Consider the following 13657-nt stretch of genomic DNA (forward strand, 5'->3'; position numbering starts at 1 on the left):
ATGAGCACTACCCAAGTGATGTTCTTCAAGTATAGCTTCCTCGTGATCTGAGATATACTCGCATTTTGAATTTTCAAAATGTTTTTCCTGATTTTTGAGATATGCGCTGGTATAATGAGATATAAAGTGAGATTATCTATACATATTGTAATAGGCTGATAATGTTGATAATTTCAGATTAGTACTTGGATAAGACAAGCCGAATTAAATACAAATTGGTTTGAACCTGTAACTGTATGAAGAAAAAGAGGAAGAGAAAGAGGTAAGGGAATATTCTTCACCAGAAAACACCACAATAGCGAATACTCACGTGGCTTAGTGTAGAGGCATAAGTGCAACGATCCTGCATCTGAAAAAAATACCAAAATGAAAATTGTGGATTGGCTACCGGTAGCCAAATGCCACACAAATATAACTATGACTCTCTATATTTTTATGGGCATTTGGCTACCCTAAGAGACTCAATTATATGTACGAATATATGAATGTATATGTATAAGTGCGATATTTTCGCCATTTATATAGGATGTAAAGACGTTATAAAGCCTTAGAATGTGTACTAGGATTATACATTTCTTCGAATATTTGCCCGTCATATGCTCGACTAGAACCTGAGATTTTGAATCGAAAATGATGTCGTGAGAATCACTCCATTTTTCCATGAAATAAAAAAAGATATGATTTGACATACCATGAATCTACGTCATTAGCAGCATTCGCCTGTTCGAAATTATAACTAATGTCTCTTGTTAAACAGAGAAACACCCGAGGAAACACCACACTGAATATTTTATACTAATGGTCGATGATTAGAAGATCTCGAATTATTTATGCCGTTACAGATAACCCAAATTCCTGACATTACAATAAAAACAATATCGTAATTTAAAAGAACAACCCTTCGGAACCGATATCTCTATTCGAGAAGACAGCGATGTTCATTACCGAGTACAGAAGACCATTTCTGTCAATCGCAGCCTTTCTTCGGATACAAAGTAACATCACCGGCATATAAAAAACATTTATGGAGCAAACTGAGAGCCGACCTTTTTCCGGATCGGAAAACATGGATTCAAAATGGATCCAGGGTGAAATATGAAATACAATCGAGGAGTCAGGTTTGAGAAAGTGAAAACAAAAGGAGAGAAGACATGGTAACGGTGTCATGCCAACAGGTATCATAGCCCAGCGGGTCCAGTGGCGTAAGGAAAATTCTTCACACAAGCGGAATTCACCCTTCTACAATCTCATCCCTCGAGATAGATCTATCCACCCTTCGTGTGGGTAAAAGGTTGAAACAAATACATCTGTGATAAATTTTTCTTCATGTAGAAAAGGGCATCACTATACCACCAACTGGTTGGTCCCAACGTTGGTCAGCATCTCCTAGTACATTTTCGTTCAAGGGATCATTTTTTGTACCAGAAAAGTTAATAAATCCAACTGAACTGCTCTGAATTGCGTCCAATTATTGTTAATAATGCTTCGGTGCAGAATAGCGTTCAAATTTCATCTGATTTGAGCATTATAATAAAAAACCAAACCAACTGTGAAATACTTTTGGCCTTGAATAGATGGAAGACAACAATTGGATGATGAACTGGGGAAATATTAATGAAGCAGTGAAAAACAATATCTGGAAAAAGCATAGGACGTTGGAAATAGTTATGAAGAAAATATTTCCAGAGACTTTGAACACTATCGTCCCAAATAATTTTCCCTAACCCATATACTCGGCCTTCAGTTACGCCACTGCAGAGATCCATCGTCAGTAGGCGAACACAATCGATAAAGGTAACAGCACAATGACGCACATGAAGGGCGGCCCTACATCCCCCAATGAAGGACACGTGACAATCCACGTGCTATTATTCAGTTGTCTTTGAATTCATTCACAACTAACGCGATCACAAAACGACAAACTGAATTCAGTCTTTCCAAACGCATGACTCTGTTTTGCAGATTCCTCACAATACAGGTGTTATCGATCAGCTCCTGTTCCGCACTGTACATGTTCGTCTCAGAGATAAACGGACATCTCTTGTGATGGATTATTGGAGAGATGTGTCCGTAAGACACGACAATAAAACCAATCTGAAACAGCGCTTTGGAGAACCCACTCCAAGAAAAACCATCTATAGAGTGGGTACACATTTCTTTCTTCCTGCGCATAACGCATTCGCCATTTTGCAACCCGAGTACCTTATACTCTCAACATTTTCCGGACTGAAGGATTTATTGCAAATCTCTTTTTCTCTTCCTCATCATCAATTTTGATAATGAAAGGAGGGTTTTGCAAAGGTCGAGTAGTGTGAAATGAACATTCCGCTTATTCGATAATGAAAAGGATGAGACAGGAGATGTTGGTTGAATCATGTTGCGAATATTGAAAATTTACGAGTATAAAAGGTTTTTCTGAACTGCAATCGGAATTATTTGGATGACGATTCTGAAAATCAAAATCCTCATTTTTCCACGATAGATAAACCTAATCAAGATGGATAAATTTGGAGGAAATAATCGAGACTACTAATTCTTGCGGTATTTTGATTTAACACGGTACTCCTCTTATCCTTACTACAAAAACCACGTCTGCATAGTTTTCCTGTCGAATTTCTTATCGATTTTTTATGTTCCTCATTATATTTTTTGAGGAACAGCAATGCAATGTTGTTCAAGGAATAAAAAATCAATGCTCTTCACCCGTATTCGTACCCCTCTAGAGCTAACATGGAGAATGTTTGATAAAAATGAGGAAAACACTTGTTGGAATTCATAATCATATACAGTTGCTGAACTCGCAAAGCTTGGCTTCCCGAAAAAAAACAAGTAGTTGAATATTTTCTGGGATAAGGACTTAATTATTTTTTCACTTTCTAGGGATGTGATCCCCATGAAAGTTCTTCAAATAAAAAGTTGTCCAAAAAACATTCTTTCATGTTGAATATTTTCCGATAGCATCAGCGAGATTCTCAATGATAAATGGAAATCGGTTCATTAGTTATTCAGCAATCAAATGTGAATTTTAAACTTGCTACTTGATATTCAACATCGACGCTGTTGATGTAATTGTGGTAAAGTCTTCGATATTATCACTGAGTATTAGCTCAAAGATATTATCGATCATAGACTTAGTTGAAGTCGTTTCCTTTGTAATGAAATGTGAAATGAAACTTGAATAATCCTGAGTTTTCATCGATAAAAATTCAGGATAATAGTTTTCAATGTGTCAACTTTCCCTTTCTCTTGAATTATTATCTGAAATATTTTCATCACTTCACTGACTACATTACGTCGACAAATATTCAAGAAGCCATTCTAGAAATTGAACATGAAATCATGATGGTCCTTTTGTCACTTTTTGAAATCAAACAGAATGGGATTTACAGTCTCAGAAAATCATTCGCAAGTTCAGTAGTTCAAGAGCAATGAGAACATTTCAGATAAACCTAAATCTAATCAGTTTCAATGACACCGTATTCGATATGGGTATCGAAGAAATATTACGCTCAGCTAGAACATTGATAGGAAACGATAGTCATTCATTCACTCGATTTTCACATGCAATACATTGAATTATATAAACTCGGGGTTTTTGCATTCTTGCACGATCCTGGTACGCCTAGGAAAACACAAATACAATATCAAAGATTGATGCTGAAGTGAGACCGATACTATTCAAACAATCGGTGTTAGGAACATTTTGAACAGAGGCTAACTGATTATTTATGTTTGAAAATGGGACATAAAGGAGTGTTCTTCACCAATTTGACAACTTTTGGTTATACAAAATAGTCAAGAGGTATATGCATTGATGCTAGCTGATTCAGAGATAGACTTCGAACTCATCTTTTTTTTTTGTTCAGAAATCTGCCATGCTTAACGCCTATAAATTCGCTGAAAATATTCAGTTTCTTGTTTGCAAGCTGTGGCATGTGCCAAACCCGTTACAGAACTGGAAACAATCGTTAACCATGCCGATTTTTGTTTTCTAAATTAATGTTTCGAAATTATCAAGTGCAACGCAATCTACAGGGGAGAAGATTGACTCGTGTCAAGACACGTGTGCTCTGGAACAGATGTAGCACGATCTCTGGGGGACATTAACGACAAGCATGTGTGAATTTCTCTACATGGGTATCGGTATTTCGAATTGGGGGACTTTTCGTGGAATTAAAGGCCTCCCCCCCCTAACGCACTTACCATGTGAGAAAAACACTCAAAAGGATTGAAATGAGCGATTGAAACCTCCTTCTGAACATCTGACGTTCATATTTTAACATCAATACCTAATTTTTTCATCAGTTTGGTAATTCATCATATGATGCATCCAAGCTAGTTTGTTTCTGTGAATGTTGAAAGACTGAGGTACATTATTCGAGAACTCCTTTAAGAAGAATAAGAAGATGACTTCATGGTCGAATTTTCAGAATATCAGGTACAATATATATCTAACTTTATTTTATTTGACAGTTCATTTAAATGTAGGTTACATTTGTAGTATTCATGATATACGTTACGGACAATTAGAGTGGTATTTCCTGCGAATAATACTGAAATTTGCATATTCAGATAGTACATTATGTGTTCTGTTGTTGGGTAACCAAACACGTAGCATTTAGGTTAAAAAGAAACTCTGCTGAGCTGAAAACCATTTCAGGGATATTTGTAGCTATACCAAACAAGCAACTAATCAATTGATCGTATCTGAACAGCCCAAAAAATAATTTTCGTATTAGAAAAATATTTAGCTCAGAATGTCTCTGACAACAGTGCCATTACAAGTATTTCACCATAAAAAGTAACAGGATAATTCCAGAAGAAATCAGGACAAGTTGGAACACACCACATGGGAGTTTTCGATTTGTGTGGAATTTTCTACAAACCCTGAATTTCCGGGATGAATTGTTAATTCACGAGGAATAGATCGAGAAGTTCAACTTCGTACAGTTCCGAAAACAAAAAGGAAGATGTATATCATATTTGTTAGTGCTGAATAATGAAAGTAAGAGGTAGGAAATTATCTAAAAATAGATAAGGAACATGGAGAACGTATTGAATTAAATATGAATAACATGGAGATTTGAATTCGGTACAGACGAACTCAAACACATTTTCATAACCTACACCTACGGAAATTCGGAACGATTCCTGGAAAATCAATTAATCAGGATTTAACAGAAACGTACTCAGCAGTTTTCCCAATTTTAATCCCTTAAGGATCGTTGCCAGATTTTATACAAGAAATTCAATCTGTAAAATTGGAAGGGTTCGAATTTGTTCTTGCTTCAAACTAAGGATTTAAAATAAAAAACGTAAATTCTGTTGAAGAATGGTAACAAGAATTGGGGGGCTTCTTTTGGATTTAACATGAATAATTCGCGAGGATGTAATCAGTGTATAGAGGGGCCTTTAAATTATTTGTCGTAAAATGAGTAATATAAGTTACTCCCCTATCGATGTATGCGATCAAAATTCACGTTATCTATAAAATATTAATCTCGTAATTTGCCCGAAACATGATCAGCTATCACAGGCAGAACTCATAATATTATTTAGAATTCAGTTCAGAGTTGGGTTTGGCCAACTTCCAAATGATCTTGAGAGGAGCCAAATATCACAAAGAAAAACGGTCTAAAATTAGTAACAGCAAGCTAATTAATTACAGACAAGAACATGTAGGAAAACACAAAGGCATGGTTCATACTTGAATCGTATAAATTAAGATATGTGGCTAGAGATGCATGGGTTAGAGATTTTGAAAAGTTGAACAAAGATAAGAAATTAATATTCTTCTGCGAGTAAATGTATGTTCAACTCGACTCGCTTAGGACTATTTTTTTCTGAATTTCGAACAGTGAAAGTCGAATATTTCGATAATTTTGAATAACTACTGTTGGTATGGTTGGTGCATGTGGGGGTGATTACTTTGATGGCCTAAAATGAAGTTGTATGTTTTTTCTTGGAAACTTGAGAGCATTTTCTTAAGAAAATTCGTTAGCACAATATTAATTCACAAGAAACAGAGATGGCCTTATAGAATATCATCCCCGCAGACATCAAAACAAATGTATTGACTAGAAAAAAGAAATATTTAGGGTGAAAACGTATTCAGGCATTAATGGAATGAACAATAAAGATGTCATGGGAGGAAGAAGTACTGAGAGGAACTTTTAATTTTGTTTGCTGAATGTTCTTCATCATAACTTTTCCAGATAATTCAATAACAAACGAAATGTAGTATTCTATCAAAACTCGACATTATCTCCAGCGATATACGATACGAGTTGGGTCACGTGACCTGGCAAATAAAATCTTATCAATTTAATTTGTTCATTGCTCAATATTTTGAACTCTTAATAATTATATGAAAACAATATATCTTTTTAACGTTTGTTGAGGAGAAGTCCTTCGACTCAGTGGGAGACTACCACACTATGGAAAAAATAGATAGCATTTACGCTTAGTGCATAATCCCAAATGACAGTTCTTCTCGATGTATTCAAATTTTTTAAAAATATTACGGGAAACTTCTACAGAGAGAAAGAGAGATTCAATGATCATGCATGAAAACAAAAATTAATACAAAATTTGATAAAAAACCAACCAGGGTTGATTTCCTTTTTCGGTGAGGGCGCGAAAACTAAAAACAACCCTGGTTTTTCGATAGGAATCCTTTCTCAACATCAGTTGAGATTTATTTTCCTTGGAGATTTGATGCACCCGCATCTCCCTTTAGGATATTGAAGGAAACAATACTGAAAGGATGTAATTTCACACCCTGAATGTTATTCGAATAATTCGCTGACAAGAAAAAGGATGAAATGATTTTCTCAGAGATTTTCTGTTTATAAACAAACAGAATCGGAAGTGGTACGGCTGCGCAAAGTGATCAACAACCACGTGGTTTGATTGTAGCGACATTCGCATACCGCAGGAGGCAGGATTAAAGGAGACTAAAAAAAAAATCAAGGTGGCGAAAAGCGAAGGTGAGAAAACGCAAACTCCTGCAGTATTAGCGCCAATTGTCCCGCAACCCGTCTGGCGGCATTTCCTGTCGACCATAACCATAAAATCATGTTGGAAATGTTTCGAGCTCGCTTATTTCGCATGCAGGAGACGTCGAGTTTATCGAAAAAAATTCAGTATCCTAGTAATTATCGGCCTGGAGCTAATATAATTCTCATATTCGTTCTTTATCTCGGAGCTATCGTCGCCCGACCTATACAACCTGTTTTCTCCGCATCTCGCAGATTGAGAAAACATTTGCGACTATCGAAAGATCGAGAAGAATCGGGATGATAGAAGGGAAGGACACATACCGTAATTTTTTGAATTTTCGAACAGGACGAGAGGGGGAAAGTGGATTTGCGCCCCATAAACAATCCAAAGCGCACAGGTCACAGGTCATGTGAGGATTGTGAGGACGATACGATGATAGGATCGTAGCCAGTGCGATAAGTGAGAAAAAACATATGTAATTACCAGTGAATAGATGGGATTAATGAAAATTCGAATAGTTGACCCTCACTGGCCTTTTGCAGTCTTGGCGTCGAAAGACCTTCAATGTCAACACTAATAAACCGGTGAAGGCCACTAAACACGTTACTTAGTCGTCGAACTGAGAAAAACTGGAACCGCACTTAGTAAATCCATCTGAATTAATAGAAAAGTATCCGAGTGAATGGTCGATATTTTGAATCTTACGACGAATCAAGCGGCAAATGGTCACAAAACATGAAACAGTTAACAGAACCACTTGCGCGATACATGACACTACTAGCCAAGTTACATCAAGTGCACTGCCCCCCTCACTTCGCTGATAGCGCCCCACCGGCACCCACTCTGACGTCAGCTGCTATTGATTTAAGAGAAGTGAGAACAGTAATGGTGCTGAATTAGCTGCGACGAACTCATGACAATATACATTTGTTCCAGCACTTTTCCAAAGACTGGCCACCCGCAAATGTCCAGCGAAGATCAAAAGATCACAATGGTGCCACAACATTTCCCGGTGATGTCAGAATGACATCACATCTCAATACCCCGAAGCAGAATTGAGACGTTGAGACCTTGATTTCTAGTGCTCGTTACGAAGCCAACTCGGATACACACAACTTGGCAACTTTTAATTCCCATTCGGGGCGAACAAAATCTGCTAATTTCCGCGATTCCTTGCCCCCCTTCTTCTCTAGCTGAAATAAGGACCGTAAAACCATACTTGAACCCAAAATTAATCGGATATTTCACGTTGTACTACCTCAACTCTGTCCAAATTAAGAACTATTAGTTTGATTCTATAAACAAATAATCTCAGACAACTAACGGAATCATAGATAGATACGCTGCATGACCAACACAATCATCAAAGCTGTATGCAGATAAACTTTCCGCATCAAACCCACCGCTTCTTTTACTATTCTCAATAGATTATGCTGCGGTTGACAATTTTTTTCTCAACCTGCACCCTCTAACGAAGATAAGTTATTCACTGGGGTTGTATTGAACGTACAATTGATTTCCATATATACATACATAACTATGCAGATTAACTTGGGGACACACTTTACCAGATTCGGGCATTAAATACATCTGCATTACCTGCCACGCAAGTTGCGATTATACATTACAACAGTGTAATACAAATTGTAATTCGACGATGTGGGTAATCTCATAAATGAAAAGGTATGAAAATCTGAATATCTACATAAAGAATGTATCCGTAAATCTGAACATTCAAAACAACAACAATCATAAACATCAAAATGATACAAGTATAAAATAATTTTCAAACATCCACATACCTGCGTAATGATCCACATTAACCAATTCTATATGAAACCCTTCAGGGACTAAGAACTAATACAGTAATTGCAAAATGCCATCTAGAACCATTGAATCCGTTTACCACATTTTTTTGTGAGGAGTGTGAATGTAAGATGATAACATGATCTCAGGCAGCGTAGGCAACCAGAGCAGCAAGAAAGATCACCCATCTGCAAGCCAGATGTTGATGTGAGCCATGGTAGGTACCTCCTGTATACATTGAAAAGTTTAGAATCCTATAATGAAGGTGAATAATATTCAATAATTATATAACTAAGATATTTTATGAACAATTCTTTCTTCCATTCCAAATATAAGAAAGATAGAGAATTATATAATTTGAAGATGATACCAATACACTTTTTCCGCTGTCACAACAGCTTCTTCAGGTAGTAATACTGCTGTATTAAAGCTTTTATGATAACGAAAACGTGTAGTGGAAAAAATTCTCTAGTATCGGCCACAGCTTTTAAAAATTTTTACATTCACGAAAAATTATGATGTGCAAAATTTCTAAAAAGTTGCATAGTATTTGAAATTTTATGAAAAATTCAAATGGAAAACTTCAGAATGTGGAGAGGAAATCTCATTACGGTTTATTGCAATTTCCGTGTAATTCCTGACAGGAAATTCATACACTAATTATGAGAGCAATACAACCGCAGCTTCGTTACTAGTCACATTAATGTAAATAGAAAAAAAATTATTTGAACAAACCGAAGACATGTGGTGCCATCTGTGCGGTTTTACATCAACTTGAAATTATGCAGCATGAGTTGGTCTTGGAACTATGGATGGCACTCTCCTTCCATACTTGGAACCTAAGCAGCTTGTTCAAAGATGGTGTATGCTGCATTCATCTTGATGTAGGGTTGGAACGGCCTAACTTAAGATTCTACAACATCAAATACATTTTATATATATTTTGTTTCAATTTTGAGAACATTCCATTGATTGTAGAAAGCTCCTCAGGGTGGGTTTATGCAGACATCCCTAAGAACTAAGACCTATTAAAGGTACCAAGATGGCAATCACATGTTCGGCATTAGCCTTTCCTAGGTCTTAGTTCTGGGTACGTAATGCCCATAGTTCTAAGGAAGCCTGCATAAACTCACCATAACAATCATGTGATCTATGGGCACAGCTTGATGCAGGTTTAGATCAAAACCACCTGTTCCCTGTCAAAACTTCAAATTGTGTCAAGTCAATGTCATCTTATTAACAAATAAATGAAAATAATATGTCTTTGTTCTTGAGCTTGTAATAAATATCAACTGACAGTGGGTCAGGCTACCGTAACAATTTGATCAGCTGAGGATGTCCGCATTAGATGAAGAAGATTTAACTACCGATGCATTTGCTAGTCCACCAAGAGATGACGTACAAAATGAATCGAATTCAACATCCCAAAATGGAATAAATGACACAGAAACTAGACGAAGACATTCGGATGGCGGTGGAAAAAGCTCACAAAGACACAAAGGAGGTTCGGAAAGTGATGATAGTGATCCATCAAACCCTAGAAAATGCTGTAGTGATAGGAGGTTCAGCAGTAAATCTCATGAAGGGTATCACGGACCTAATGGTAACGTACCTACTTCATACAAATTCCTTTGATTCAAAAATGAGAATTTTTCATTCCAGCTTATGCCAGTGTCATCAACATAAGCAATGCAACTGGTATACAAATAGGCTCAAATTTCACCTACTACATCAACTCTCCTAATGATGCAGGTAAAAAAACACCAAAAAGGAGCAAGGATGTACCCAAGACTGAAAAAATCACATTGTTATTAAATTCTGAAGAAAGAGTAACAGAAAAAGATATTCAGTTTTTATCAGCTCATATTGATGCAACATGGATGGAGACTGCTAGGAAGTTGGACTACTCAGAGGGCCAAATCAGTCAATTCTACTGTGATTTTATTAACATTGGTTTAAAAGAGGTGAAAATTTTCATCTGGAGAAATATCCAATTTTTCTCATTGGTTCTTATATTTCAGGTTATATATCAGTTTTTATTAGATTGGATAAGGAACAATGGGAAGAATGCTACAGTTGGTAAATTAGCAGAAGCCTTATGGAATTCTGATCAAAGACAATGTGTTTCAAAGTGGTCACAGAAGTAGACTCTTTCCAGATATCCAATTATGAAGTTATTCCTAAGAATAACATGTCCAAATTTATCTCGTTTATGGTAGTCCAAAGTTGAAGACTTGAGATATATCTATAAAGAAGTTTATATTTTATACATAATAAATATAATTTTATGTTTCTGTTTTAACTGACATTCTTATACACATGTACTCCTCATAATACCTATGAGGAGATCCCACAAATAAATTGCAGAGATTAACCATAAGTTAAGTATGCCAGAAAAGTCTTGTTTTGCCAACTTGTCATTTTCTTTAAAACACCTAGACATTAAATCATTGAACTCGATAACGAGTCGAATTAAATGCAAGAAAATCGCCACAGGCGACGAGAGGCATAGCTCACGCCACTTCTAATGGATGAAATTTTGCCCAAAGATTAGATATCTTTGGTTTTGTCAGTAAGAAGAGTAACTTGACCTTGCCACCTTCTACGTCATCACCCTGCCACACGGCTTTGAACTGAATTGCACCTCCTTCACTCTGTTAAAAATGCCAAGAGAATTCTGGACAGGTCAAGGGTTATGTGTGGAGGGGGAATTATACCCGACAAATTATTTTGAACAAGAAGGCACACTTTAGTGAGTGAAGTGTGAAGTCCATGCAGTGGAAAACAGTGCTAGACAAAATCTATGCTCAAATAATCGATTTTCACCATCACTAAACAAATCTGACAAATCACAGAAACGTTAGTCTATGATCTCTATCGACCACCACTCACACATTCTACTCACACTCACAAATTTGATTGGCTGATTTGATTTTAACTTAGTGAAATACACGTCAATGGTAAACACGAATTCAAAATCTCAGGAACTTTATAATTGTGGATGTAAATCACTTCCTAAAAGTTCAAGACGAATAATATGTTTTTAGTAATCCTTTCTCTAGCAACGTTGATACATTTGAGCCCTGAAGTACATTGCGGACAATCCAAAGAGATACTCCACCAGAAAAAATTTCCCCCATGCAAGGCATGTAAAGTTTTTGTCGATAGTTTCAAGAAAGGTATAGAACAAACTTCCAAAGGAAAATTTGAGGGGGGTGATGCTGCATGGGAAGAGCAAAAGCTAGGTTCCTATGCAAATAGTGAGATTCGTTTAACTGAAATACAAGAAAATATATGTAGTGACGTTGAAGAAGGCAAAGATCAATGTTATTTTATTCATGAAGAAAACGACAGTATATTGGAAGAATGGTGGTTCCATAAACAGAAAGAAGTTCCAGATATCTTTGAATATTTTTGTATAAATAGATTAGAATTATGCTGCCCTGATTATCATTTCGGTAAGAAGTGTGCACCATGTGAAGGTTATCCAGACAATATATGTAGCAATAACGGAAAATGTAACGGCTCGGGTACCAGAAGAGGAAATGGCACATGCATATGTAATGCAGGTTATAGCAGTGAAAAATGTGACCAATGCAGCGATGGATATTTCGAATCCTATAGGGATGAAAAGAAATTAATCTGTAGCAAGTGTCACTCGTCTTGTGATGGGCCTTGTACGAAAGCAGGAACTACAGGTCATTCTCTGAGATTATAATCGTAATATTGTTCTCACATTTTCCTTTATATTTTCAACAGGTTGCATAAAGTGTAAGGAAGGCTGGGTATTGGATGATGACAAAGGTTGTCTGGATATGAACGAGTGCGATTCATCAAAATCCCCTTGTAGAGTTGAACAATTTTGTGTTAATACTGAGGGCTCCTATCATTGCATTAACTGTGATAAATCATGTAAATCCTGTACTGGGGATGGGATAAGCAACTGTAAAGAATGTGCGAATGGTTATACTATGAGGGACAACATATGTGTTGGTAATTGAATCTTCATATGTCCAAAGTATTGATTAAGTATATCTGCTTCTCTTCTTCCAGATGCAGAGGAAGAGAGCCGTAAGCAGAATATTAATATCACCAGATATTTATTTTACCTGGGCTTGAGTATAGCTACTTTTATACTATTCAACAGAAACACTGTGTTAGCAGCCTTCCTGGGGATAGCTGTAGCTATTTATATTTTCACATCAGAGTACTTCCAAACATTATCTTTACCAGAAGATGTCACTTTACTACATACAACTCCCAAATGATTTTCATTTGATTTTTTATACTCAATCATTTGAATAATGGAGCTTGTTATTAATATTATTGTGGAATATATGTTGAAAATATAAGACAAAATTGTAGACAGTTCCAAATAAAACATTAAAACCTTCTTGCATTTAAAGTTCATTATGATTATACTGAAGAATCAAATATCAAAAAAATAAATTCCAAAGCAAAAAATTAATTTATCATGTGAAAAATTTTGAGCTCATTCTGTTTATAATTCTCCACATCATATTAACCTCTCCCAAAAAAAACAAATATATTTAAGCTAAATCCTTACAGCCAGTTTCACAATCAATTATTAATTTCAAAGTTTTCTTAAGTTTCAGTGAGAATAGAAACTGAAGGAAGCTTTGAAATTAAAGACAGTTTTAAATTGTTTATGGAACTGGGTGTATGTATACCCTTAGTAGCTTGGGAAAAAGGAATTGATGAAAGTAAAATACATTTCACTCATGTATTTCACAAGTTGCTTGATATTTCGATATAAAAGCTCATATCACTGGGATACTAACAAATAAAATCTGTACAATTAAACTTATTTTAAAGCATATTGGAAACG

General features: G+C 36.0%; 3 protein-coding genes and 1 long non-coding RNA gene across 6 annotated transcripts in view; 3 read left to right on the top strand and 1 right to left on the bottom strand.

The window, feature by feature from the left end:
* Positions 1-9000, bottom strand: part of LOC123321655 (myocyte-specific enhancer factor 2) — a 31353-nt gene extending 22353 nt beyond the window's left edge. For 2 of the 3 annotated variants that reach the window (XM_044909383.1, XM_044909379.1), the window contains exons 1-2: positions 7486-7945; positions 311-349 (exon numbers count right to left, since the gene is read on the bottom strand). The gene's annotated coding sequence lies outside the window, so the exon portion shown is untranslated. Of the gene's footprint in view, positions 1-310; positions 350-7485; positions 7946-8804 lie in introns of those variants that run through there. The other variant, XM_044909381.1, reaches the window with a different exon arrangement.
* LOC123321658 lies at positions 4092-8884 on the top strand. Its single transcript, XR_006538903.1, has 3 exons — positions 4092-4668; positions 4823-5012; positions 7939-8884. It is a non-coding gene; the product is annotated as an uncharacterized LOC123321658 (long non-coding RNA).
* A 934-nt stretch (positions 9001-9934) lies between the features above and the next one.
* On the top strand, positions 9935-11110 carry LOC123321657 (protein immune deficiency). The gene is made up of 3 exons (XM_044909385.1): positions 9935-10411; positions 10471-10772; positions 10830-11110. The coding sequence occupies exons 1-3, from the start codon at positions 10144-10146 to the stop codon at positions 10953-10955; spliced, it is 696 nt and encodes a 231-aa protein (XP_044765320.1). The 5' UTR covers positions 9935-10143; the 3' UTR covers positions 10956-11110.
* Positions 11111-11654: 544 nt separating this feature from the next.
* Positions 11655-13213, top strand: LOC123321656 (cysteine-rich with EGF-like domain protein 2). The gene is made up of 3 exons (XM_044909384.1): positions 11655-12506; positions 12568-12801; positions 12862-13213. Exons 1-3 carry the CDS (start codon positions 11846-11848, stop codon positions 13074-13076), a joined length of 1110 nt encoding a protein of 369 aa, XP_044765319.1. The 5' UTR covers positions 11655-11845; the 3' UTR covers positions 13077-13213.
* The last annotated feature ends 444 nt before the right edge of the window (positions 13214-13657 follow it).

This window comes from Coccinella septempunctata, chromosome X (genome assembly GCF_907165205.1).
Source record: "Coccinella septempunctata chromosome X, icCocSept1.1, whole genome shotgun sequence".
Classification (NCBI taxonomy): domain Eukaryota; kingdom Metazoa; phylum Arthropoda; class Insecta; order Coleoptera; family Coccinellidae; genus Coccinella; species Coccinella septempunctata.